Source organism: Cervus canadensis, chromosome 6 (assembly GCF_019320065.1).
Source record: "Cervus canadensis isolate Bull #8, Minnesota chromosome 6, ASM1932006v1, whole genome shotgun sequence".
Classification (NCBI taxonomy): domain Eukaryota; kingdom Metazoa; phylum Chordata; class Mammalia; order Artiodactyla; family Cervidae; genus Cervus; species Cervus canadensis.
In genome coordinates, this window is record NC_057391.1 from 81,666,356 (window position 1) to 81,692,495 (window position 26,140).

General features: G+C 36.7%; 1 protein-coding gene across 1 annotated transcript in view; it reads left to right on the forward strand.

Moving 5' to 3' along the window:
• Window positions 1-26,140, forward strand: part of TTLL5 (tubulin tyrosine ligase like 5) — a 306,157-nt gene that overhangs the window by 74,845 nt on the left and 205,172 nt on the right. Inside the window, exons 16-18 of the mRNA XM_043473030.1 lie at window positions 3,319-3,432; window positions 3,689-3,780; window positions 15,558-15,620. Coding sequence (XP_043328965.1) covers window positions 3,319-3,432; window positions 3,689-3,780; window positions 15,558-15,620 — 269 coding nt within the window. The remainder of the gene's footprint in view (window positions 1-3,318; window positions 3,433-3,688; window positions 3,781-15,557; window positions 15,621-26,140) is intronic.

The following is a 26,140-nucleotide window of genomic DNA, read 5'->3' on the forward strand; positions in this document are numbered from 1 at the left end:
CTGGACCACCAGGGAAGTCCCCCTCTCAGCCTTCTTAATAGTTGACACTGAGATAAATGGGTGAAGAGATTAAAGGAGTTTCCAGCCACATTTTTTTTTTCTCTTGAAGTAGCATTGACCTTTTCTTTGCAGCCTTGTGGTATTTGTGGCAGTAAAAGAATAAAGGCCTTGGTTCATGGAAGTTAACAGCTGGAGCATTCATCTAACAAGCACCATTACCCCCTCCTTTTTCTAACCTCCCGAGTACCCCGACCAGGAGCACCTGCTTGAATTCCTACACACCCCACTCAAATAACCCTCACACAGGCATGCAGTGGCTTGAGTTAGGATTGTGTACTGTGGGTATTGTGAATGTGGGTAGGCGACAACTCTGAAAATGACTGGGAAGGTTTTGAGGTGCTCATTCTTTGTTTGGGGGAGCAGGCTTAGATGAGTAGAGGAAGATTCCAACAGCATCATAATTATCTCAATCTCTGGAAGCCAGTAATATCACTCTATCATGAAGCAGTTCTACAAAGATGAAAATTAGGTCCTAGGAAAGCAAAAAAAGTTTAAAAAGATAAAAAAGAAAAGTAAGCAACAAACAAGCAAAAAACCCCTAATAAAGAAAAGAGATTGAACAACAAAAACAAAAAAAGACAAAAAAGCAAAAAAAATTTTTTTTAATTGGATGTGCTCATTAGATGAGTGACTTGATCAGTAGTAACCTGATCTATGTTCTTATAAAATATGACCATTCCTTAAAACTATTTTGATAGGTAATAACTATTTCTTAAAATACTTTTATTTTTGCTTTTATTTTATTGTAGTACAGTTAATCAACATTTTAAAGTAACATTCTTTCTATTCTAAAATGCTTAATCTTTTTTTTTATTTATATCATTAAGATGAATGCTTACTTCACATTCTCTTCTTTCATAATTTCAGAGGACTTTAAGATATCTTTAACTAGTGTGAGGTGATAAGACAACTTGACTTTGGAGGTTTTACTGCCAGTGGCTTTCTGATCAAAGTCATGTTGTTACATGTGAGGTAGATAAGTCTTTTTAGCAAACAGTAAATAATGTGTGAAAATGACAGACATCCTCAAGACACCCATTTAATATTTTGGCTTTTCCAAATTATATGCTAAATAAGAACTCACATTTTAAAGATTTTTAAAAATGATTATATTGATTCCCTTCCTAAATTTTTAAACTTTCTTCTTAATTTCCCTGTAGTCCCAACATGTGTTGTGTAATGTATTTCCAGGGATTAGAAAGGAGTTGAATATTTTTTTCCAAAATCCTCTGGAAAGTTGAATTCCTACCATGGTTGATCTGTGTGTCAGCATATTATTTGTTTATTTGTTCAAAAAATATTTATTGATCTCCTACTCCATGCCAAGTAGTGTTCTAGATGCTGAAGATACCACAGGAAAAGCTAAAGAGAGAAAAGTTCCTGCCTTCACTCATTGCTTGTATCTGCTGATTTCATGATTTTTCTTTCATGGATTTGCTTATCAGAAAATCTGTGTTTTATAACTCCACGCTAGATTTGAAGATTAGTATATATTGGTCTCCCCTGCGTCCAAAGATAAAGCCAATCATGGTTATTTATATACAGATATACTTTAGTCTGTGTGGGCATAAGACCATAGACCAAAGACCATAGACCAGGTGACTTAAACCACAGAAATCTATTTCTCACCGTTCTGAAGGCTGGGAAGTTCAAGGTCAATGTGCTGGCGAGGTAGGTTTTGTTCTGAGGCCTCTTCTTTTGGCTTGTAGATGGTCATCGTCTTGCACTGTGCTCTCTGTGCATATTCAGGCAGGGAGAGAGAGAGAACAAGCTCCCTTGTGACTCTTGTTTACAAGGCATTTATCTCATTAGACCAGTGCCTCATTCTCATGTCCTCACCTACTTACCTCCGAAAAGCCCTGTCTCCAGATACCATCACACTGTGTGGGTTAGAGCTTCAGCGTGAATTTTGGGGCAACACAAACATTTAGTTTAACAATGAGAATTGTTGAGAAGCTTCCCTTGTAACTCAGTCAGTAAAGGATCTGCCTGCAACGCAGGAGACCTGGGTTCAATTCCTGGGTCAGGAAGAGCCCCTGGAAAAAAGGAAATGACAGCCCACTTCAGTATTCTTGGCTGGAGAATCCCATGGACAAAGGAGCCTGGCAGGATATAGTCCTTGGGGTTGCGACTTGGACACGGCTTAGCGACTAAACCACTGCCTTTGAGTGTTGCTAAAAATGTCAAAAGTGAGTTGTCAAAAAGCCTTTCCATAGATTGTGTACACAAAGAGGAGAATAAACAATAGTTCCTGACAGTTAGATTTCTTCTGTCTGGTCAGAGTTACGTCTTGGACTCTTAGAGAGACAAATTGCACCCCCATTTCTTGGATTATTCCTTATTCCCACTTGGCTGATTTAGTTATCAGTCATCTTTTTTTTTTTAATAATAGTTTATTTTCACATTTCATACATCTGACTTCCTTTGTTGCCTTTATATTTCTCTGCTCTCATAACGTCAAAATCACTTAAAACTTTTGTTCTCCGACAACCTTCCTGATCATTCAGAAGCTGAAGTCGCCCTGATCATCTTTGGGGATCTATAAGGAGCATGACCCACTGGGGTGCCTCCTTGGAGTACCCAAGGCAGTCATCCTGGATCCAAGTGCCTCCTTGGAGTACCCAAGGCAGTCATCCTAGGTACAAGTCTCTTGAAGTCCAGCAGCTACAGTGTTTCTCAAGTCATAGCCTTGCTCACATTTCTTTTCTGCATCACTGATAACTCTCATTTCAATATTTCCCCCTCAAGTTCTGAAACGTCCCACTGTCCAACTTTGTCATCTGTGACAGGAGATTGTTCATTGTTTTTCTGTCTTATATCTCACTTTTCCTAGCTTTCCTTCCCCAGTGTTAAAAAGAATATATTGACTTCCTGAAATAAACCCATATCTAATCTTACATTGAAGTTATTTTCAGATTTTTCTCCCCTTATCTTTCAAACTGTTAGATTTATGTCAAAACCAAGATTAGGAGTACGTACTAGCTTAGAAAACCATGTGGCATCTTTCTTTTTTTTTTTGTTTGTGTCTCTTTCAACCCATAGTGTTTTCATTCTATCCTTTTTTCTCTTCTTTTCTTTGAGTTTGCTAGCTTTCATCTGTTGGCCAGGATTTCAGGCTAAGAGATCTGTTACAGAAAATGGGCTTTGAATTTGAGCTTATGCATATTATGAAACGTAATGGTATTGAGGGACTGACTAGAGGGAAGTGAAGAAAGATGATGGCAATACATTTTTGTTTTTCTTTTTTCTTCTCCCTAGCGTTCCCGACCACTGTCCGCCAGCGATGCGGAAATGAAAAACCTTGTGGGCTCAGCACGGGAGAAGGTGCCGGGGAAGTTAGGTGGTTCTGTGCTTGGTCTGTCAATGGAGGAGGTAAAGATGACTCCATTTCAGGCCTTTGTGGGTTAACATAGGGTTCAGTGAAAAGTAGTGATTCATAAATATTCCTGACAGTCCTGTCTTACACTGAACATGGGAGATACAGCCTCTCAAAAAACAGCATCTTAAATGGAATTAATTTCTTCCTTCATGCTTCTTGCATATTCTCGGGTCATAACTCTGTCCTGTAACCACATGGATTACATTTATCAAAATAGGTGCTCATTTTATTTTCTCTTCCTCCATGTAGATCAAAGTTTTACGGAGGGTGAAGGAAGAGAATGATCGGAGAGGTGGATTTATTCGCATATTCCCTACATCAGAGACATGGGAAATATATGGGTGAGGTGACTACCTTTTTTTTTTTTTTAATCTGTACTTCAGGTCCAGAGAATTGAATTAATTGTGACATAGTATCATCAGTGCTCTCCATTGGTGCTTTTCTTATTTTAATTATTTGTAACAATATGAATATTACTCCACCGGAGAACTAAAGCTTGAATGATAATTTAATCTACTTGTGCATCATTCCTCCCTTTTTGCTAGTTCCCTGCTTCCTTCCTTGCTAGCCCTCTAACCCAGAGTTAGATACTGTCCTAAATTTTGTGGTTATTATTACCTTGATTTGAAAAAAAATTTTTTTACCCTTTGTATGTGTACATAAATGATATACTGTTTATTTGTAATCATTGTTGAGATCAAGTTTTCATGCAATAAAATGCATCCATTTTAAGTTGGTGATGAATTTTGACAAATATAGCTATCAATTTAATCACCACAATCAAGATACAGAACATCACGTCACCTCCAGATGTCCTCTCCTGCTCCTTCACAGTCAGCGCCTCTCTTTGCCCTGAGCCTCAAATAGCTACGATTAACTTTTCATCACACTGTAGTTTTTCTAGAATTTTATACAAATAGAATCATACAGTATATATTTTTTGATATCTGCATTCTTTTGTTTGGCATAATTTTTTTGAGAATTATCCATGTTGTGTGAAACAGTGGTAGTTCATTCCTTATTATTATTACATACCATTGCATTGTATGAATATAGCGTAGTTTATCTCTTCACCTTTGTGGAACACTTGGATTGTGTCCAGTTTTGGGCTGTTGTGAAGAAAGCTGCTGTTACAAACATTCATGTGTGGATATATGATTTTATGTCTCTTGAATAAATGCCTGGGGGTGGAGTAGGTGGGTCATATGTATGATAAGGGATAAGAGAAAGAACCATTTTACATTTCACCAGTGACGTATGGGAGTTCCACTGGCTTCTTGTCCTTCCTAGCAATTGGTATTGTCAAGCTTTTTTAATTTTAGTCATTCGTGTGTGTGTAGTGTTTCTTTGTAGTTTTAATTTGTTTTTATCTGATGAACAATGATATTGAGCATTCATGTGCTATTGGCCATTTTTGTATCTTTTTTTAATTTTAAATTTTAAGGTTTTTATCTTTTTATTTCTGTGTTGTAAAGGACTCTTGATACAAGTCCTTTCCCAGATATTTACATTGTGAATATTTTCTCCAAGTCTGTGGCTAGACTTTTTATTTTTATAACAGTGGCTTTCAAAATACAGAAATTTTACATGTTAGTGAAGTCCAATTGACTAATTTTTTTTTAAGGTTTTTGCATTTTGTGTTTTCTAAGGTTTTACCAACTCCAAGTTCACAAAGCCTTTTCTCTTTTGTTTTTTTCTAGAAGTTCTATAATTTTGATTTTTATATTTAGGTCTATGATATGTATTGATTCAGTTTTAGTGTATGGTGTGAGGTAAGGGTTGACCCTTCCATATGGATGTCCATTTGTTCCAGCACCATTTTTTGAAATTACTGTATTGAATTTAACTTGGCATCTTTGTTGAAAATTAATTGAAATGTATATGTGTCTATTTCTAGACTTTATTCAGTTTTACTGATCTATGTGTTTGTCTTAATATCTGTAGCTTTATACTAAGTCTTGAAATTAGGTAGTGTAAGTTTTCCAACTTTGTTCTTTTTCAGAAATATTTTGACTGTTTTGTGTCCTTTGTATTTCGAAAGAAATTTTAGAATTTCTTTGTCAGTTTCTATGCTGACTTTTAGTTGGCATTACCTTGAACATGTAGATTAATTTGGGGAAAGTGGATATTTTAACAGTTATTGAATTTTCCAAATCCATGAACATGATATATCTCATTTTCCTATTTGTTTAGAACTTCTTTGCTTTCTTTCTCTTAGCCGTGTTTTATGGTTTTCAGTGTAAATCTTGAACACATTAAACTTATTGCTTAGTGTTTCATGGACATGCTATTTTTAACAGCTTTGTTGAGTTATAATTGATATACAACAAGATTCACATATTCAAAGTGTACTATTTCATAAAGTAACATATGTATGAATCCCTGAAACTACGCACCGCAGTCAACACAGTGAACATACACGTCACTCCCAACTGTGTCTTTGTCCCCCTTTGTAACTCCTCTCTCCTCTTCCTCCTTCCTGCCCTGCCTACTCCTGTAGCTTCTGATCTGCTTTCTGTCAATACAGAGATATTTCCTTTTCCTAGGATTTCATATATAGAATTCTATTGGTTATCCTCTTACTTGCTGATGTTTTTTTTAATCTGGCAAGATTATTTTTTGATTCATACATGTTATAGCATGTATCAGTGGTTTGATTTCCTTTTATTGTCAAGTGGCATTTTGTTAATACGTATATATCAGAATTTGTTTATCCTCTCCTCTTATTGATTAAATGTTGATTAGCATTTAGGCTCCTCCTAGTTTTTTGGTTATTGTAAAGAAAGGCTCTGTGAGCATCTGTATAGAAATTTTTGTATAAACATGTGCTTTCATTTCTCTTAGGTAAATACCTACTTGTGGAATGACTGGATCATATCATTGTACATGTTTAACTTTTTTAAGAAACTGCCGTGTGGTTTTACCATTTTGCATTCCTATCATAAATGTATGAGAGCTTCAGTCTCTCCACATCCTCATCACCAGTTGATATGGCCAGTTTAATTTTAGCTCCTCTAGGAGAGGTGTAGTGATAGCTCATGGTTTCACGTGCATTTTCCTAATGATTAGTGATGTTGAGCATGTCTTCATGTACTTATTTGCCATTTGATGATCAGATATTTTGCCCATTTTTAAAATGAATTTGTTTTCTTATAATTGAGCTATGAGAGTTCTTTTTTTTTTTTTTTTTGGATAGAATTCCTTTATCAGATGTGTGCTTTGAGAAGATTCCCCCCCACCCCCCAATATGTTGCTTGTCTTCTCATTCTTTAAATAATATCTTTTGAGGAGCAGAGATTTTTAATTTTAAGTCCAATTTTTTTGTTTTAATTACTGTGCTCTGGCATCTAAGAAGTTTTTGCCTATCTCAAGTTTTCTTGTAGATATAGTTTTAAGCTTTACATTTAAGTCTGATCCATTTTGAGTTAATTTTTGTATATGGTACAAGATATGGATCATAGTTCTTTTTTCTTCCAGATGGATATCCAATAGTTTGTGCACCATTTTTTGAAAAGACTACCTTTTGTCCATTGAACTGTCTTTTCACTTTTGTGGAAAACCACTGTTTCTTTACTGTTTATTCTATTCCACTGATCTTTTTGTCTTTGTGCCAATACAGTACCACACTGTCTTGATTACTGTAGCTTTATAAAAAATCTTGTTCTAACTTTGCTCTTTTTCCAGGTTGTTTTGGCTATTCTAGGTCATGTGCATTTCCCTTTGGATTTTAGAATTAGTTTGTCAGTTTCTACGAAAAAGCCTGCTTGGGATTTTGATTGGGATTGTATTGGCTCTCTAGATCAGTTTGAAGAGAATTGACATCTTAACAATATTGAGTCTTCCAGCCCATGAACAAGGTATATTTGTCCATTTATTTAGGTCATCTTTAATTTTTCTCAGCCGTGTTTTGTGGTGTTCAGTGTACAGATCTTTTACATTTTTTTTGTCAGATTTATTCCTAAGTATTTAATATGTTTTGATTCGATTGTAACTGATTTTGTTTTTTTAATTTCAATGTCTGATTGTTTGTTGCTAGTATATAAAAATATAGTTGACTTTTCCATATTGATTGGGGCTTCCCTGATAGCTCAGCTGGTAAAGAGTCTGCCTGCAATGCAGGAGACCCTGGTTCGATCCCTGGGTCGGAAAGATCCGCAGGAGAAGGGATAGGCTACCCACTCCGGTATTCTTGGGCTTCCCTTGTGGCTCAGCTGGTAAAGAATCCGCCTGCAGTGTGGGAGACCTGGGTTAGATCCCTAGGTTGGGAAGATCCCCTGGAGAAAGGAAAGGCTACCCACTCCAGTATTCTGGCCTGGAGAATTCCATGGACTGTGTAGTCCATGTGGTTGCAAAGAGTTGGACTTGACTGAGCGACTTTCACTTTCACGTGTGTCCTGTAATCTTACACTACCCGGGGCTTCCCAGGTGGCGCTAGTGGTAAAAGACCTGGCTGTCAGTGTCGGAGATGTGAGAGATGAGGGTTTGATCCCTGGTTCGGAAAGCTCCCCTGGAGAAGGGCAATGGCAACCCACTCCAGTATTCTTGCCTGGAGAATCCCCTGGACAGAGGAGCCTGGCAGGCTACAGTCCATAGGTTTGTACAGAGTTGGACACAAGTGAAGCAACTTAGCATGCACGCACAGAATCTTGCTAAACTCACTTGTCAGTTATTGAAGGTTTTTGGAGATTCCATAGGATCTCCTACCTAGTTGAAAATATTGTCTGTGAATAAAGACAGTTTTCCTTCTTTCTTTCCAATCTGGATATGTTTTAGTGCTTTATTCTTGCTTGATTACATTGGTAAGAACCTCCAGCAGTGTTGAGCAGGACCAGTGAGCAGACATCCCAGTCTGGTTTCTGTTCTTAGGGTAAGCATTCAGTCTTTCATTATTAAGTGTGATGTTAGTGTTAGGTTTTTTGTAGACGCGCTTCATCAGATTGAAGGAGTTCCCTTCTATTTATCTTTTGCTAAAGGGTTTTTATCAGAAATGGATGTTAGATTTTGCCAATTACTTTTTCTGCATCTCTTGACATAATAATATGTTTTTTCTGTTTTGTTTTTTTAATATAGTGAATTGCATCCATTTTTTAATGTTAAACTCAATGTTGCTTTCCTAAATAAACTCCATTTGGTCTGACATGTATCCTTTTTCTAGATTGTTGAATTTGATTTACTAAAATGAGATTTTTACGTCTTTGTTCATAAGAGATACTGATCTGTGGTTTTATTATAATATATTTGGTTTCAGTATGAGGATAATACTGGCCTCATAGAATAAGTTGGAGAGTGTTCTCATCTCTTCAATTTTCTGGAAGAATTTATGGAGAATTGGTATTTTTTATTTCTTGAATGTTTGGTAGAATTCATTAGTGGAGCCATCTGGACCAGAAGTTCAATTTCAGTTTCTTTAACATATACAAGTCTATGCAGATTATCTCTTTCTAGTTGAATGACCCTTGGTAGTTGGTATCTTTTCAAGCATTTGTCCATTTCATATATGTGGTGTTTGTAAGCACAAAATTTTTCCCAATATTCACCTGTCCTTTTAATATTGGTAGAATCTGCAGTGATGTTACTTCTCTCATTTCTGATATTGGTAATTTAATTCTTCTCTCTGTTTATCATATTCAGTCTGGCTAGAGGTTTATCAATTTCATTGATCTTATAAGAGACCCAGTTTTTAGTTTCATTGTTTTCTATTTCTTATACATTGACTTCCTTACTAATATTGTTTCCTTTCTTTAACTTACCAGGGGACTTCATTTGCTTTTTTTCCCTCCTAGTTTCTCCAGATAGAAGCTGATGTCATTGATATGAGACCCTTCTTCTTTTCTGTTATGTGTTTAAGCACTATAAATTTCCTAAATACTGTTTTTGCAGAGTCCCATAAATTTTGATTGTTGTATTTTTTGCTTTTATTCTGTCTTTGGCCTGTGGACTATTTAGAAGTGCGTTATTTAGTTTTCGGATATTTGAAGTTTTTTTCTAGAGATTTTTCTGTTAATGATTTCCAATTTACTTCTTTTGTACTCAGAAAATGTACTTTGTGTAAGCTGAATCTTTTAAAATGTACTGAGACTTCTTTTATGGTTCAGGATATGACTTGTCCTAGCAAACGTAACATGTACATTGAAAAGAATATACATGCTGCTATTGTTGGGTCTGTTAGGTCAAAGTATTTGACAGTTCATATATTCTCTATTTTTACTAATTTTATCAGTCATCAAGAGTGCATGTTGAAGTCTCCCATTGTAATTGAAACCTTGTCAATTTCTCCTTTTGGTTCTGTCAGTTTTGCTTTTCATGGATTTTGGAACTCTGTCATTAGGTACCTCTGCAATAGATTTGTTATGTTTTCTTCATAAACTGACTTCTGTATTGCCATGAAATGTCCATGTTTATCTTTGATAATGCTGTTTGTCCACAAGTCTGTCTGCTTAATATACTTGCTTTAGCTTTCTTTCTTTCTTTCTTTCTTTTTTTTTAAAGTTTAAGGTGTGTAGTATAATGATTTGACTTATGTCATGGAATGATTATCACAGTAAGTTTAGTGAACATCCATCAGCTCATAGAGACACAAAGTTAAACAGAGAAGAACTAAAAGTAAAACTAAAGAACTCTTAGGATTTACTCTCTTAACAGTTTTTATCTATAGCATATAGAAGTATTAATTCTTTTTACATGTTGTACATTATAACCCTAGTACTTTCTTATCTTATAACTGGAAGCTTGTACCTTTTGACTGCCTGCACCCAGTTTCTCCTCCCCTCACCCTTACCCATTCCAACTTTCTTATGACTAGTGTTTGCATGCCCTATCTTTTGTGTGTGTGTGTGTTACTTTTAATCTCTCTGTGTCTTTACGGTTAAAGTAGATTACTGTCAAAAAAAGGAAGTCCTGCCTCTGTGGCAACCTGGATGAACCTTAAGGGGGATAATGGTAGCTGAAATAAACCAGAACAGCAAATATTGTGTAATCTCACTCATATGTGGAATCTTGATTGAAGAAAAAAAAGTAGAACTGATAGAAACAAAGAGTAGAATGATAGTTGCCATGGGCTGGTGTGGGGAAATGGGAGATGTTGATCAAAGGGTACAAATCAGTTTTAAGATGAATAAACTCTGGGAATCTAATGTACAGCATGGTGATATGATTGGATTTAGATGTGCCACGTTACTGTCTATTTTCTTTTTGTCTAATGTGTTCTTTATTCCCTTTTTATTTTCTCCTGTCTTTTTTGGGTTAATCCATTCCTCCTGCTTTTCTGTTGTGCTTTTTAAAAGTGTGGTTGCTCTAGGGTGACAATATACATCTTTTACTTAGCACAGTGCACCTTGAAATAATGTTACACTATTTCATGTATAATTTAGGAATTTTACAACCAGTATACCTCCATTCTTCCCTCCTGTCCGTTGGACTGTTGTTGTCATGCATTTTATTTCTATTTAAGTTTTAAATACCATAGTGCTTTGGTTATTTTTGCTTTGAACAGTTTAAGGAAATTTAAATATGAGGAAAAGTCTCATAATTATGCATTTGCTATCATTTCTATTACTCTTCTTTCTTTTGTGTTGATCGTGTTTTTATCTGACATCATTTTCTTCCATCTGAAGAACATCTTTTAGGATTTATTTTAGTGCAATCAAGTCTCTCAAGTGTTGTTTATCTGAAAGTCTATCTTATATTTTTAGTTTTGAAAGATTTTTTTCGTTGGTTTTAGAGTTCTGGGCTGGCACTTTCCTCCTGATACTTCAAAAGTATTGTCCTGTTGTCTTTTGGCTTGCAGTTTTCTGATTAGAAGCATGCAGTAAATTTTACCTTTGTTCTTTGGTGCATAACGTGGCGCTTTTTCTCAGCTTGCTTTTTAGATGATCTCTTTATAACTGATTCTCAATAATGTGATTATGATATATGCTTTGGTGTCATTTTCTTCATGTTTCTTCTGCTTGAGATTCATTGAGTTTCTTGGTCTATGGGGTAATATATAGTTTTCCTCAAATTTGGAAAACTTTGGCCATTATTTCCTCAAAATTTTTGTTTGTTTGTTTGTTTTTTCCATTTCCCTACTCTCCTTTCAGTACTATGGTTACATGGCTCTGTTCATTTTTTTATATTCTTTTTCTTTCTTCGTTTTGGATGGTTTTCTGTTTCTGGTTCTCATTTCATTCCTCTTTGAAGGAATTAAATTGTCTGCAGTGTTAAATCTTCTATTAATTCTAACCAATGAAAAGTTTATTTCACATATTTTATTTTACCTTTAGAACTACCATCTGTTTCTCTTTATATCTTATTTTTCTCTTTTTAAAAATTATTTTCATGATTTCTTTTAGACTCATGTGCATATATTATGTTTATAATAGCTGTTTTAAAATCTTGTTCTATTATCTCTGTCATTTCTGAGTCTGTTTCTATTGACTGATTTTCCTTTTGTCAATGAGTTGTATTTTTTCTGTTTCTTCATATGTACAGTGATTCTTTTAAAACTGAATGTTTTAACTGCACATTGTAAATGTTGTATGCTTGAGTTTGCATTTTATTGCTTCTTTAAAGCCCGTTGAAAGTTTTTTTAGACCAGACACTTAAGTTACTTGTAGATCAGCTTAATCTTTTTCAGGCTCATTTAAAAGTGTTTTTATGGTTTGTTTACAATAGCTTTTTGTCTAGGTCTAGGATAATTCCACTCCGGAAGACTCTTTGGGGGTGTCTGTTAAATGAGCCCCCATGTTCAGTGAGATCTCTCCATTCTGGCTGGTGGGAAGTCAGATCATTTGGCAGCCTTGTGTGACCTCTGGGAAGGATTCAGCTCACACTTTCTCCTTAATGTCTTTACTGTGACAGTTGCTCCTCGCACAGCCTGTGCACCGCTTCACCCTGTGCCCGAGTAGATCTGAATTCAGCCAAAGATTCAAAGGCTCCTTTGTGATGACTTTTCTTGTTTGTTTGTTTTGATTTCTTCTTATGTATAGCTTCTTCCTCTCCAGGACATTGCTTTGAAAATTCTAGCACTTCTAGAACTTTGATCTCTGTCTTCTCAACACAGAGACTCTTGGATTTTCCTTGAACTCCTTCTCTTTCTGTATTGTCTGGAATTGCCTCTAGGTGGGAAGGTGGAACAGTCAGGGGGCTCCCTTCATTTATTTCCCCTTTCAGGTATCATGGTCCTGCACTGCCTATTGTTTCATGTGTGGAAACAGTTGTTTCATATATTTTATTCACTTTTCTAGCTGTTTATGGTGAAAGAGCAAATCTTACAACAGTTATCATCTCATATATAGAAACAGAATTCTGTTGTTTAGCTTGTATTGCTTTTGAACTTTTTCCTTTAAAAATGACATGCTTTATGTATTCTTCCTTTTTTCATTCAATATTATATTATTAAGGTTTATTTTGTTATGTGTAGCTTTTGAAGTCATTCATTCTTTTTCAGTGCTTTATTCTATTCTTCCATGAATTTATATTGTTGTTAAATTTCCCATTCTCTTGTTGATGGTATTTGATGGCTTTCTGGTCTTTTTGCTGTTAAAGACAGCTGTGCTCTAAATATTACAATGTGTGTCTCCTAGGTATATATCTAGGAATGGAGTGTATCTAGGGCAATAAGATAAGTGAATGTTCAACTTTAAGATAATGCTAAAAAAAGAAGGTAATGCTCAATTGTTTTCCGAAGTAACTGTGTAAATTTATACTCCTATCAGCAGTGCCTAGGAAGGAGGCCCTGTTGATCTGTATATTCTGTAATATGTGGTACTGTCAACTTCTTAATTTTTGTCAAAATACTGAATGTAAAATGGTATCTTATTTTAGTCTTGATTTGCACTTCTCTGATTACTAGTAAGATTGAGACCCTCTGTACTTTATGAGTAACATTTTTCTTCCTCTGATTGTCTTTTGATCTAGTTGGGCTATTACTGAATCTAAGTATAGATTACCTACACCTTAAAGGAGTAAAAGACCTGTTTCCTATCTGTTTTCTTTTGGAAACGCAGCTGTTCACAGAGAAATCTTTTTATCTTGCAAAATATTCTACCCACATATTTTAGTTACACCTTATAAAGACCCAGGAATTCAACAGAAAGATACTGCTTGGCTTTTCAAAATTAATAGAAGTTTATCTTTTGATATGTTTTTGAAGAGTTTGAACAGTTGCAGTTCCTAGAAAATGTAGCTTTTAATTAATGAAAGTGGAATCCTCTACTCTTGACTTTTCGAGAGACAGTACCCTAACCTGAGTGCCTTTTTCTCAGGAACCAGTTACAGGTAATGTTCCGATCTCCTAGGGAGTCCAATAATGACACCTTCCTTTAGTAGTTTGGTTTTGAACCAATGAGAAGACAAAGACTAAGATAGATGGAGGCCAAAATATCACTTTCCAATACTGATAAACTCTAGGTCCAGAGACTTGATCTTATCTGTTTACAAGCAAATGCGCTTTCTGTTGGCCCTCAGAGTTGGACAGATTTACACACCCACTTTCAGACGAGGTTAGACTGAGCTGGGCATCAGGAACACCTGACCCACAGAGCAGCAGAGGGTATGTGCTTCCCGAGGAGAGATTATCCCCCTGGGAAATCAGGGAGATGCTTGTTGAACTTTTCCTGAATTACCGGTCCAGTAAATCACTCCCCCTCTCCTGGGGACCTCTGAGAAAAGTGAAAGAGAGCACCAAGAATTTTAAACTAATTGAGCTAGCTTCATGTAGCGTGGGAAAGATGCACTTACCTGCTAACAAATATTCCTTTTTCATTAGTGTATGTTTATTGAATATCAGCAAGTACCTAGCAGCGTGCTTGGTGCCTTGAGTGTGAAACGTGTTAGTTGGGATCTCTGTCCTTTGAGAGTTAGCAGTATGATTAGAGAGAACTTCTTTATACATGTAATAGAAATAGCTCATATTTGTATTGCTCCTTGTAACTATAATATACTTTATACACATCTTCCTGGTGGCTCAGATGGTAAAGAATCTGCCTGCAATGCAGGAGACCCAGGTTCAATCCCTGGGTCAGGAAGATCCCCTGGAGAAGGAAATGGCAACCCACTCCAGTACTCTTGCCTGGAGAACCCCATGGACAAAAGAGCCTGGCAGGCTGTAATCCATGGGGTCTTGAAGATTCAGACACGACTGAGTGACTAACACTCACTCACTTACACACATCATTGTTATTCCCATTTTAATGATAAGGAAAATAAGGCCTAGTAAAGTAACATGACTTGTCCACAGTCACGCAGTGGGACTTGATTCAGGTGTTTTGACTCCAGATCCTACTTTTCCCTGCTGTATCATGCTGCTTTCCAAGAAGAGAAAGTTTATTCTACGAGACAGCGTATGACAGGTCCCTCTGGCATGCAGTGAAGGCGGAGGAGGAAGGCCAGGACAAAGGCACCTCTGCAGACTTGCAGCAGTCCTCTCAGGGAAGGCTTCGTGAGGCACAGTGAACTTGAGCTGCTTCTTGAAGGGTGGATTATGGATAAGTAAGGAGGGTGTGAGGAGAAGGTGTCCAGACAGAGGCAAAAGTGTCAGTGGGAAGTGGGTATGAGAGGGTTCTAGGAGACTTGTCTGGACTTTCGGACCTCTTTGGGGAACTGTGTGGAGAAAGGGTGAATGAACGGATGGTATAGATGACCCAGCTTTTGAAATCTTGAAAGAGAAAGTGTATGCCTCTAGCAGTTGGCATCATGGAGCCATTGAAGCCTCTGGAGAAATAAGATGATTGAAACAGTCTGTCAGTATTTTCATGCCCTTCACGCAGCTTCCATTCCCAGTGTCATTTGACCTCATTTCTAGGTATCTGTGATTTTTGGTGGTGGTTTCATTTTCCAGTTTTATTTTCTGAATTTAGTATACAGGCTTTTATTAATTCAAGAAATCCTGCCTTTTCTTCCTTTTTATTATTATTAAGTCATCTATATTATTTTCTTTTATTGTATTTTCTGGTATTTTAGTTTTTTTATCATTTTAATTTGAGCAACTATCTCCTCCTTTGTCACATTAGAGACTATATATATATATTTTTTTTTAGAAAACCTGTCACTTTTGTGGTTGATTTGTGTTTTATTTTTCTATATTTTTCCTCTTCAGCTAAGCTTTAAGAAATAACCAGTTCCTTTCTTTGTCTTTTAGGTCCTACCTTGAACACAAGACCTCCATGAACTACATGCTGGCAACACGTCTCTTTCAAGACAGGTGGAGATTTGCTAATCTTATAAATTTAGTAGGACTAGATCACAAAATTAACAGAAAGTAAATGCAAACAAAGAAAAGAGGTTTTATAAAAGTCTTCAGTAATATTTGATAGAAAGAGCTTTATGGAAAAACACAACATAAAACCTCATTTTTTTTAGAACTCATTAACTCTCAGCACTTTGTAATATTTCTAGACGCTACAGATTAAACTGTAAAGACCTTAACACATATCCTAAAATTTTTCCTCCTTAAAGGAAGGCCCTTACTCAATGCCTTTTTGCTTTAGACACACTTATCACAGACATGATTATCTGTCTTTCTAGACTAGACGAGATTAAAGGATCAGATTAGAAAAGCTACAGGAGAGGTGGTAATTCACAAAATAAATACAGTGAGAGTTGTAAGAAATGACAACTGATAACCTCAATACAAGGGAAAATAGGGCAGAAATGATGGAAAACAGACACCGGAATTCAAAAAGAACAGCAGTCAGGGACTGCTTAGTCCCACATACTTCTGTTGCCCCCGAGACATAACTGCATTGCAGTACAGTTCAGTAATTGACCAACAAGGAACCTTAGGTATTTAAAGAAGTCTGTATTATTTTCAAAGTATGTGTGCTTTTTTTGTGGAATTCTTAAAAATAGGTATCCAGATTTCAGCCACTTCTTGTGATTTCATTATCCATCATCAGGAACTGTATAGGATTTCCAGTTTCTCTCTGTAAATTTGTGGTTATTACCATTGATTAAGTAATTACACTGTGTAGCTTCCAGTGAAAGAGACCTTGAGATTTACTTGGACAGTATAGAAACTCAGTTCTTTATATGTAACCTGGTCCCAGTTCCCCACCTGCTACCTCCTCCCTGGAAATTTTTACAAGCCTTCTTTATTGTTCCAGTTCAGACGCTATGCTAAGATTTGTTCTGGTGTGTTACTTTTCAGTATTTTGCTTTTGCAGTGGATGAATCCTTTCAGTCTGAAGGTTTAAGTCTTTTAAACTGTGGGAAATATTCCCCTTATCCTGTCTTTCCTGGGGACCTTCTGTTAGATGAAATTTGGATCTTGTGCTATATCCTCCATATTTCTTTACTATTTTCTCATACTTTTGATCTCATTGTCTCTTAGCTTTAAATTCTTAGAGATTTTTTGAGCTTTGTCTTCTAAAAATTCTAAATTGATCTTTTTAGCCTTACCTATCTTGTTACTCAATACCAGCACTGAAGAGGATTGTTTGATCTACTTCTTTTTATTTTGGCAAGTACGATTTTAACATTTAAGAGCTGTTTTTGCTTTCTGACTAGTTTTCATAGTTTATGGATGTAATATTAAATTGGTTCTGGTACCAGTTCCAATGTGGAGGAGGTAGGCAGTTTTGCCTACAGCACCAAGCAATTGCAACCTGCTGTTGTTGAGAATTCAGTTCAGTTCTGACACTATCTACTTGGAGATCACATCAGATTCCAGTTTAACGGTCCAGTCCTACAAGATTCTATCCCCCCGCCAGTCCCCCCACCTTACTTTATATGCTAATCACAACCCAGGTTGTTACCTTTATTTCTGACCTACTGGCTGCATATAAGAGATTTCCATGACCCCTTCTGTGGTGGGATATTCAGAAGAATATTCAATTCATTGGATCACCAGTTTATTATAAAAGGGTATATGTAACTCCTGAACAGCCAGATGGAAAAGACACTTAGGGCCCTCTCCAGGTGCACCATTCTCTCCACTTCTCCACAGGCTCACCAACTTGGAAGCTCTCTGAACCCCATACTTCTAGGTTTTTATGGGGGCCGCATGACATAAGAGTGATTGATTAAATCATCAACTGTTGGTAATTGAACTCTATCTCTAGCACCTCTCCCCTCCCAGAAAGACAGGGGGATGAGACTGAAAGCTTCAGCCCTCTCATCACAGGGCTGATGCCTCTGGCGACCAGCCCCCATCCTGAAGTGATCCAGTTCAGTTCACTTCAGTTCAGTTGTTCAGTCGTGTCCAACTCTTTGCGACCCCATGAATCACAGCACACCAGGCCTCCCTGTCTATCACAAACTCCCGGAGTTGACTCAAACTCATGCCCATCGAGTCGGTGATGCCATCCAGCCATCTCGTCCTCTGTCATCCCCTTCTCCTCCTGCCCCCAATCCCTCCCAGCATCAGGGTCTTTTCCAAAGAGTCAACTCTTCACATGAGGTGGCCAAAGTATTGGAGTTTCAGCTTCAACATCAGTCCTTCCAATGAACACCCAGGACTGATCTCCTTTAGGATGGACTGGTTGGATCTCCTTGCAGGCCAAGGGACTCTCAAGAGTCTTTTCCAACACCACAGTTCAAAAGCATCAATTCTTCAGCACTCAGCTTTCTTCACAGTCCAACTCTCACATCCATACATGACCGCTGGTAAAACAATAGCCTTGACTAGACGGACCTTTGTTGGCAAAGTAATGTCTCTGCTTTTTAATATGCTGTCTAGGTTGGTCATAACTTTCCTTCCAAGGAGTAAGTGTCTTTTAATTTCGTGCCTGCAATCACCATCTGCAGTGATTGTGGAGCCAGGAAAAATAAAGTCTGACACTGTTTGCACTGTCTCCCCATCTATTTCCCATGAAGTGATGGGACCAGATGCCATGATCTTAGTTTTCTGAATGTTAAGCTTTAGGCCAACTTTTTCACTCTCCTCTTTCACTTTCATCAAGAGGCTTTTTAGTTCCTCTTCACTTTCTGCCATAAGGGGTGTCATCTGCATATCTGAGGTTATTGATATTTCTCCCGGCAATCTTGATTCCAGCTTGCGCTTCTTCCAGCCCAGCGTTTCTCATGATGTACTCTGCATATAAGTTAAATAAGCAGGGTGACAATATACAGCCTTGACATACTCTTTTTCCTATTTGGAACCAGTCTGTTGTTCCATGTCCAGGTGTAACTGTTGCTTCCTGACCTGCATACAGGTTTCTCAAGAGGCAGGTCAGGTGGTCTGGTATTCCCATCTCTTTCAGAATTTTCCACAGTTTATTGTGATCCACACAGTCAAAGGCTTTGGCGTAGTCAATAAAGCAGAAATAGATGTTTTTCTGGAACTCTCTTGCTTTTTCGATGATCCAGCAGATATTTGCAATTTGATCTCTGGTTCCTCTGCCTTGTCTAAAACCAGCTTGAACATCTGGAAGTTCACAGTTCACGTATTGCTGAAGCCTGGCTTGGAGAATTTTGAGCATTACTTTACTAGCGTGTGAGATGAGTGCAATTGTGTGGTAGTTTGAGCATTCTTTGGCATTGCCTTTCTTAGGGATTGTAATGAAAACTGACCTTTTCCAGTCCTGTGGCCACTGCTGAGCTTTCCAAATTTGCTGGCATATTGAGTGCAGCACTTTCACAGCATCATCTTTCGGGATTTGAAATAGCTCAACTGGAATTCCATCACTTCCACTAGCTTTGTTCATAGTGATGCTTTCTAAGGCCCACTTGACTTCACATGCCAGGATGTCTGGTTCTAGGTGAGTGATCACACCATTGTGATTATCTGAGTCGTGAAGATCTTTTTTGTACAATTCTTCTGCGTATTCTTGCCACCTCTTCTTAATATCTTCTGCTTCTGTTAGGTCCATACCATTTCTGCCCTTTATTGAGCCCATTTTTGCATGAAATGTTCCCTTGGTATCTCTAATTTTCTTTAAGAGATCTTTAGTCTTTCCCATTCTGTTGTTTTTCTCTGTTTCTTTGCATTGATCGCTGAGGAAGGCTTTCTTTCCTCTCCTGGCTGTTCTTTGGAACTCTGCATTCGAATGGGAGTATCTTTCCTTTTCTCCTTTGCTTTTTGCTTCTCTTCTTTTCACAGCTATTTGTAAGGCCTCCTCAGACAACCATTTTGCCTTTTTGCAAGGACTTTCTATAAGTCACCTCATTAGCATGACAAACGATGCCTTTACCGCTCATCACTTAGACATTTTAAGGGTTTTAGGAGCTCTGTGCCAGAAACAGGGATGAAAACCAAGTAAATATATATATTTCTCACTATAAACCACAGTATTACAAATATGTTTTTTTAATCTCTCTAGCATAATTACTGAAAGTTCTTTTCTGTTTTTTGCACTATTTTGAATTCTTCTGGATTATTTCTCCTTGTTTATCTCATTCTTTCTAGTTTATGCTCTTATATTTCCTGAAACATCTGGTGATTTCTAATTGTCCAGTCATATTTATAAGTAACGGACTGTTTGCTTAGGGTTGGTAATTTGCCTGAGTTTCCGTGAAGGTTGTGTCAGTCTGTTTCTGAACTGACCTGGTGTCTATGCTTGAGGCTAGATTGCTCTGTGAGCTTCTTGTGAGGGAGAAGAAAGGTAGAACAGGCAATCTGGAAGCCACTACCAAAATTAGGAAGCATCCTTTCAGGGGAGAGCGTAACAGTGAGAACATTTGAGATATAATAATATATGTGCTTTTTTTATTAACATATTCAGTAATGTGTTAATAGTAGTAGGCCTAGCAGTGGGTCTAACAACCACCATAATTTAAAAAGTGTGGTAAGTGTTGGCAATATTTTGAGATCCCTGGAACAATTCTAAAGTAACATGAAAAAAATGTGTTATTTCTTTTGGTAACAAAATCGTACTTACACTACTGTAGATGATCCCCTACATGTATATGATGCTGAATTTCTGTTAGAGGATTAATTTTTTTTTTTCCCATCCAAATTGATATCCTTCTTGACTTCTTTCTTTAGGCTCTTGTAGCAACTCATGCTTATAAAGCATTCTAAAAACTATGATTCAAAAAACATGAATTTCTGTTTGGCAAAGAAAGGCCCTTATGATTTACTCTTCTACCTTTTTAGCCTAATCTCCACTTTTCAGTAGCAACCCATGGCTAATTAGACCATATCTACTGCTCTTTCATGCCTCCTTATCCTTACATTCCATTGGAATTCCCGTACATTCCCTTGGAGTGGCCTTCAGTTTACCCTGAATTCTTTTTCTAGCTATGTCATTCATCCTCTTACTCAGGCTAGAAGGAAATTCTCCCAGCCTTTCTTATCCCTCCATCGGATTTAGATCGCCATATTGTACGTATTGTATTATAATTGACAGTTAGTACTAACTACTCTTGTCTACTTTCAAGTTGGCTTTTAAGAATAGGTACTTGGTTATATTCTTCTTTGACAGTATCGAAACCTACCACGAAGCAAGCACACAGACACACAAACATACATTAAAAAAATGAAATTATGTTTGTTACAAACCTTGCATCTTCCATTAAATCTGTTCTCTTCAATCTGAATTCATGTTTTCTCTCTTGCAAATCCTATTGTATTATTGTCAGAACTACTTTCAAACTAATTCTCTAATCATTTCATTTCATACTTGGTTCATTTTGTCTGCCTTCCCTGTCCCGCCCCTTCATCCTCCACTGACCCATCCTGCCCTGGCAGTGTCTTACCCTCTGTCTCACAGCATGACAGTAGTTTTAACTCTGGCTGCATTTTAGTAACATCATATTTGTGCCACGTGTGCGTGCTAGGCTGCTTCAGTTGTGTCCGACTCTTTGCAACCCCATGGACTATAGCCTACCAGGCTCCTCTGTCCCTGAGATTCTCCAGGCAAGAATATTGGAATGGGTTGCCATTCCCTCCTCCAGAGGATCTTCCTTACCCAGGGATTGAACCTGTGTCTCCTGCAGCTCCCGCACTGCAGATAGATTCTTTACTGCTGAGCCACGAGGGAAGCCCATTTGTGCCCTAGCCAATCTCAAACTGAAGTCTTGTGCTTGTTAAAAAGCCACCCAAAAAAAAAAAAAAAGCCACCCAGATGACTGTCATGTGAATTCATGATTGCAAATTACAGAGAAAAACCATGATCTGATTTAAAAAAGTTAAAATAATTTTGAGACTTTCTGATAATAAGTTGACAGTATTAGGACACTGGCACAGATAGAAGACTGTGGGGAGGAAAAGATAAAATGTTTTGGTGGAGACAGATTTTTCAGTTGATTTTTTTCTATAGATAGAATATCTTGATATTGATTGCATCTGTCTCTTTTTTAAAAGGTCAATACCATAGGTTACATGTTGTATGATTGCATTTATATAACCATTTTGAAATGATAAAATTTTAGAATGGAGAACAGATGAAAGGAAGCCAGAAGTTAGGTAAAAGGTGTGTTCTTATAAAAGGGCAACATACAGGATCCAGTGGTGATGGGGTTGTTCAGTATCTTGTCTGTGGATACATGAACCTACACAGTGATAAAATTGTACCAAACTAAATATACACATGCATAAATGAGTATGAGTAAAGCTGGGGAAATTTTTTAAATAGTGTGTCAAGTGAAAGAAAAGTGAATGAAGAACAGAAGCCAGTTTAAATGTGAATGGTTCTTACTTCCTATGGTTAGAGCCCAACTCTAGTTTAGAAACAATGAGGAACATCTCTTTTTTAAAGAGATTCTTTTTTAATTGTGGAAAATCTATTTATCATGAGCATCTTTTTTGAACCCCCATGAGAACTGAGATGGACTTCTTTCCCTAATATAGTTCAGTGCAAGAAGAAAGAGTCCTGAAGTCTGAGACCAAAGTTGTGGGTTCACATTTCAACTGTTTAAAGCTCTGACATTGAGCTTGTCACCAAATGGTCTTATCCTGCTCATTTTTATAAACAGGGCTCATATTGTGAACAGTAAGTGTGATTAGATTTGTGGCTACATATACAAACGCAAGTAATTGTTAAAATTTTTCTCTAGAATTCATTTGTCCTGTATCTTTTGTTTTTTTATTGATCTTCCCTAAAGGTTATGGTACTCTGTTCTTTTCTGAGCATGTTCTCGATTCATCTCTCTGCTTCTACCCCAAGATGCCTTCCCTGGCATAATTCCATGTTGAAGCTCTGTAGTATAAATCTCAGGAGTGTGTATGTGTGTGTGAGTGTGAATTCAGGACAGAGTATCTGTAGTGCTCTAACCCACTTGTCCTTTCTACTTCTGTAGGGGAAACCCAAGAAGAAGCTTATTGACAGGAAGAACACGGTAACTGATTTTTAAAAGTTGAGAAATTCTTTACCTGTGCCTAATATTTGACCATGCACAGACTAAGCATGATACTTTACATAACCATTTTCAGTTTGACTCAGCTTAAATAGTAACACAAGAATGTTTTCTATTGAAACACTATTCTGCAGCAAACTTTTTATAAACTAAGTTTGGGATTTATATTTTTTAGCTACAAATATGTCATTTCAATGATAGTAGTTGTGTTTGGCTATGTGAGCGAGCCCAAAGTCTTAGTGAGATTTCAAGATCAATCTCAGGCTAAATTCAAAGAAAAGGTTATGTTTTGGCCTTGACATACCTGGGGCATACAGGTATGGGACTTTGTACCATATAGGACTGAGCAGAACTACTTCCTGTTTGCCTTGGAACTAGAAGTATGCAAAATATCTGTGGCTCTTAATTTTGGCAGAAGAGAGGAAGGTCTTAGAAGAATGACTGGGATGGCCTTGCCCAGCTGAATACCGTAGCCAGAATAAGAACTTTTAACCCTAAATACATACCTTCTGGTTTGAGAGATTGCATACATCCCCTTTATGCTGTTTATCTTCAAAAACCACAATGATAATAAGAAAGAAACTCCTATATCTGGCTTTTTGTTTTACATTTAAGAATTTAAGATAAACTTGGTTTTCTCATCCAAATCTTTTGAAGCATAAATCTGAGTTTTCTTTAAAGGAGGATAATATGATGGCCATTTAATTTAAGGAAAACTGAGAGAAATCAACTTTTATAGTTTCTAAATGAAAGTCATGCTTAGCTTATAATTTTTCTCCAGTTATTAGTCAAGGAATACATTTCATAGATATACTACTGTCAGTTTGGAAATTAGGGGAAAAAACTTCAACAACAAGAATATTTAAATGTTGCTGGGTTTTGTTCTTTCTTTAGGACATTTTATGTGCCATTTAGTACTAGGTTTCTGGTGGTATATAAGCAAATAAAAGGTAGCATATGAAAACCTTATGCTGAAGCATGAAACAAATCTTAATTCATTTAAAAAGATTAAAATTATTAAGAGTATGTTCTTTGACTGCAATGAAATTAGAAATCAATAACAATAGAAAATATCCAAATATTTTGGAATTAAGCAACACATTTCTAACTAATCCATGGGTCAAGGAAGAACTCATGAAGAAAATTCAAAATGATCATAAAAACAGAACATTAAAATATGTGAAATGCTGCTAAAGTACTGTTTGCTTGTGTGTTGGGGGGGCGGCAACGTGCGATTTATAACTTTAATATTTGACTAGGAAACAGAGGACTAGATCACTGATCTAGTGTTCAGTTTTAGGAAACTAGGAAAAGAAGCATGACCAAAAGTAAGTTGAAGAAAGGAAATGATAAAGGGCAGATCAATTAAATACAAGACAAACAATAAAGAAAATAAAATCCAATAGCAGAATTGATAAACTCTTAAGTAGATTTATCTAGAAAAAAGAGAAAACACCGATTACCAGTGTCAGAGAGTAAAGTGGGGCTATCACTACGGATCCTACACTGATTACCAGTGTCAGAGAGTGAAGTGGGGCTATCACTACGGATCCTACACTGATTACCAGTGTCAGAGAGTGAAGTGGGGCTATCACTACGGATCCTACACTGATTACCAGTGTCAGAGAGTGAAGTGGGGCTATCACTATCACTACGGATCCTATCCTACACTGATTACCAGTGTCAGAGAGTGAAGTGGGGCTATCACTACGGATCCTACACTGATTACCAGTGTCAGAGAGTGAAGTGGGGCTATCACTATCACTACGGATCCTACACTGATTACCAGTGTCAGAGAGTGAAGTGGGGCTATCACTACGGATCCTACACTGATTACCAGTGTCAGAGAGTGAAGTGGGGCTATCACTACGGATCCTACACTGATTACCAGTGTCAGAGAGTGAAGTGGGGCTATCACTATCACTACGGATCCTACACTGATTACCAGTGTCAGATAGTAAAGTGGGGCTATCACTACGGATCCTCCACTGATTACCAGTATTAGGTAGTAAAGTGGGGCTATCACTATGGATCCTACACTGATTACCAATGTCAGATAGTAAAGTGGGGCTATCACTATGGATCCTACAGACATGAAAAGGATGCTATGGGAATATTATTATTATTAACAACCTTATTTCACTACTTTGACAACCTGAATGAAATGTCTGAACTCCCTGTGGGGAGAGAACTCTTAGTAAAACTGACACAAGCTGAAATAGAAATTTTGAATAGCCCTATGCTTAATCAGAATATTGAATTTATTAAAAAAAAGAAAACTTTCCTACAAAGCACACTGCAAGTCATTTCACTGATGAATTGTATCAATATTTGAGGAAGAATATATACCATTCTTAAAGAAATTCTTTCCAAAAAAAAAGGCAAGGATACTTCCCAATTCATTTTATGATACCAGAAGAGTATGGCATGAAAACTTGACAAAAACATTTAAAAAAACTATAGGCTAATATCTACATGAACATAAACATAAAATTTCTTAAAAGAATAATAGCAAATAGAGTTGATTAGTGTATATAAAGGATAATACAGATGGCTAAAGTGAGATTTTCCCCAGTAAGGCACAGTTGGTTTAAGGTTTGAGAATTAGTCAATTTAATTTACCATATATTAAATAAAGGGGAAAAAAACCAATGATCATTTTATTAGCTGCAAAAAAACCCCAAACAACCCACATATGTTGAATTGGTGAAATTAAATACATGTTATGAGAAAAATTCTTAGTAAATCAGGCATAGAAGAGAGCTTCAATCTGATAAAGGCCTTCTATGAAAAGCCTATTTCTAATGTCAAATATTGAAGGCTTTACCCCTATGATTAGTAATTAGGCAAGATGTCTGCTCTCACCACTTGTATTTCCTTTATGGTAGAGTTCCTAAATAGTACAGTAAAACGAGGGATAGGAAAAGAAATAAGAGGTATACAGATTAGAAAGGAAGAGATTAAAATCTTTTCTCTTAGATGACATGATCAGGTTAGTAGAAATTCTAAGGCATATACAGAATGAGTATAAGAACTTAAAAGTGCGCTTAGCAAGGTCTTGGGATATAAGGTCAAAATTCTTAGGGATAAATTTTACAACTATGCTTAATATCTATATATAAAAAGCTCCTGAATGTAACTTAAAGAGACTAAAGAAGATCTCAATAAGTACAGTGATATGTCGTGTTCATGGTTTAGAAAACTTAATATAAGTATTCATTCTCCACAAAATGATCTAATGAATATTGTAGTAATTTTTTTGGTAGTAATTGACTAACTATTTTTCTTTTCAGTGTATATAAAAATGCAGAGGAGTTAGATATCCAAAGTAATCTTGAGAAAGACCTAAAGTACCTGACTTAAAGGAATATTATTCTGTAGTAATGAAAACTTACAAATTTATCAGTGAAACAGAATAAAAAGCCCAGAAATGGGCCCTTATGACTTTAAACAAGCGGCCTAAAGTAATCCAATGGGGAAAGGAAA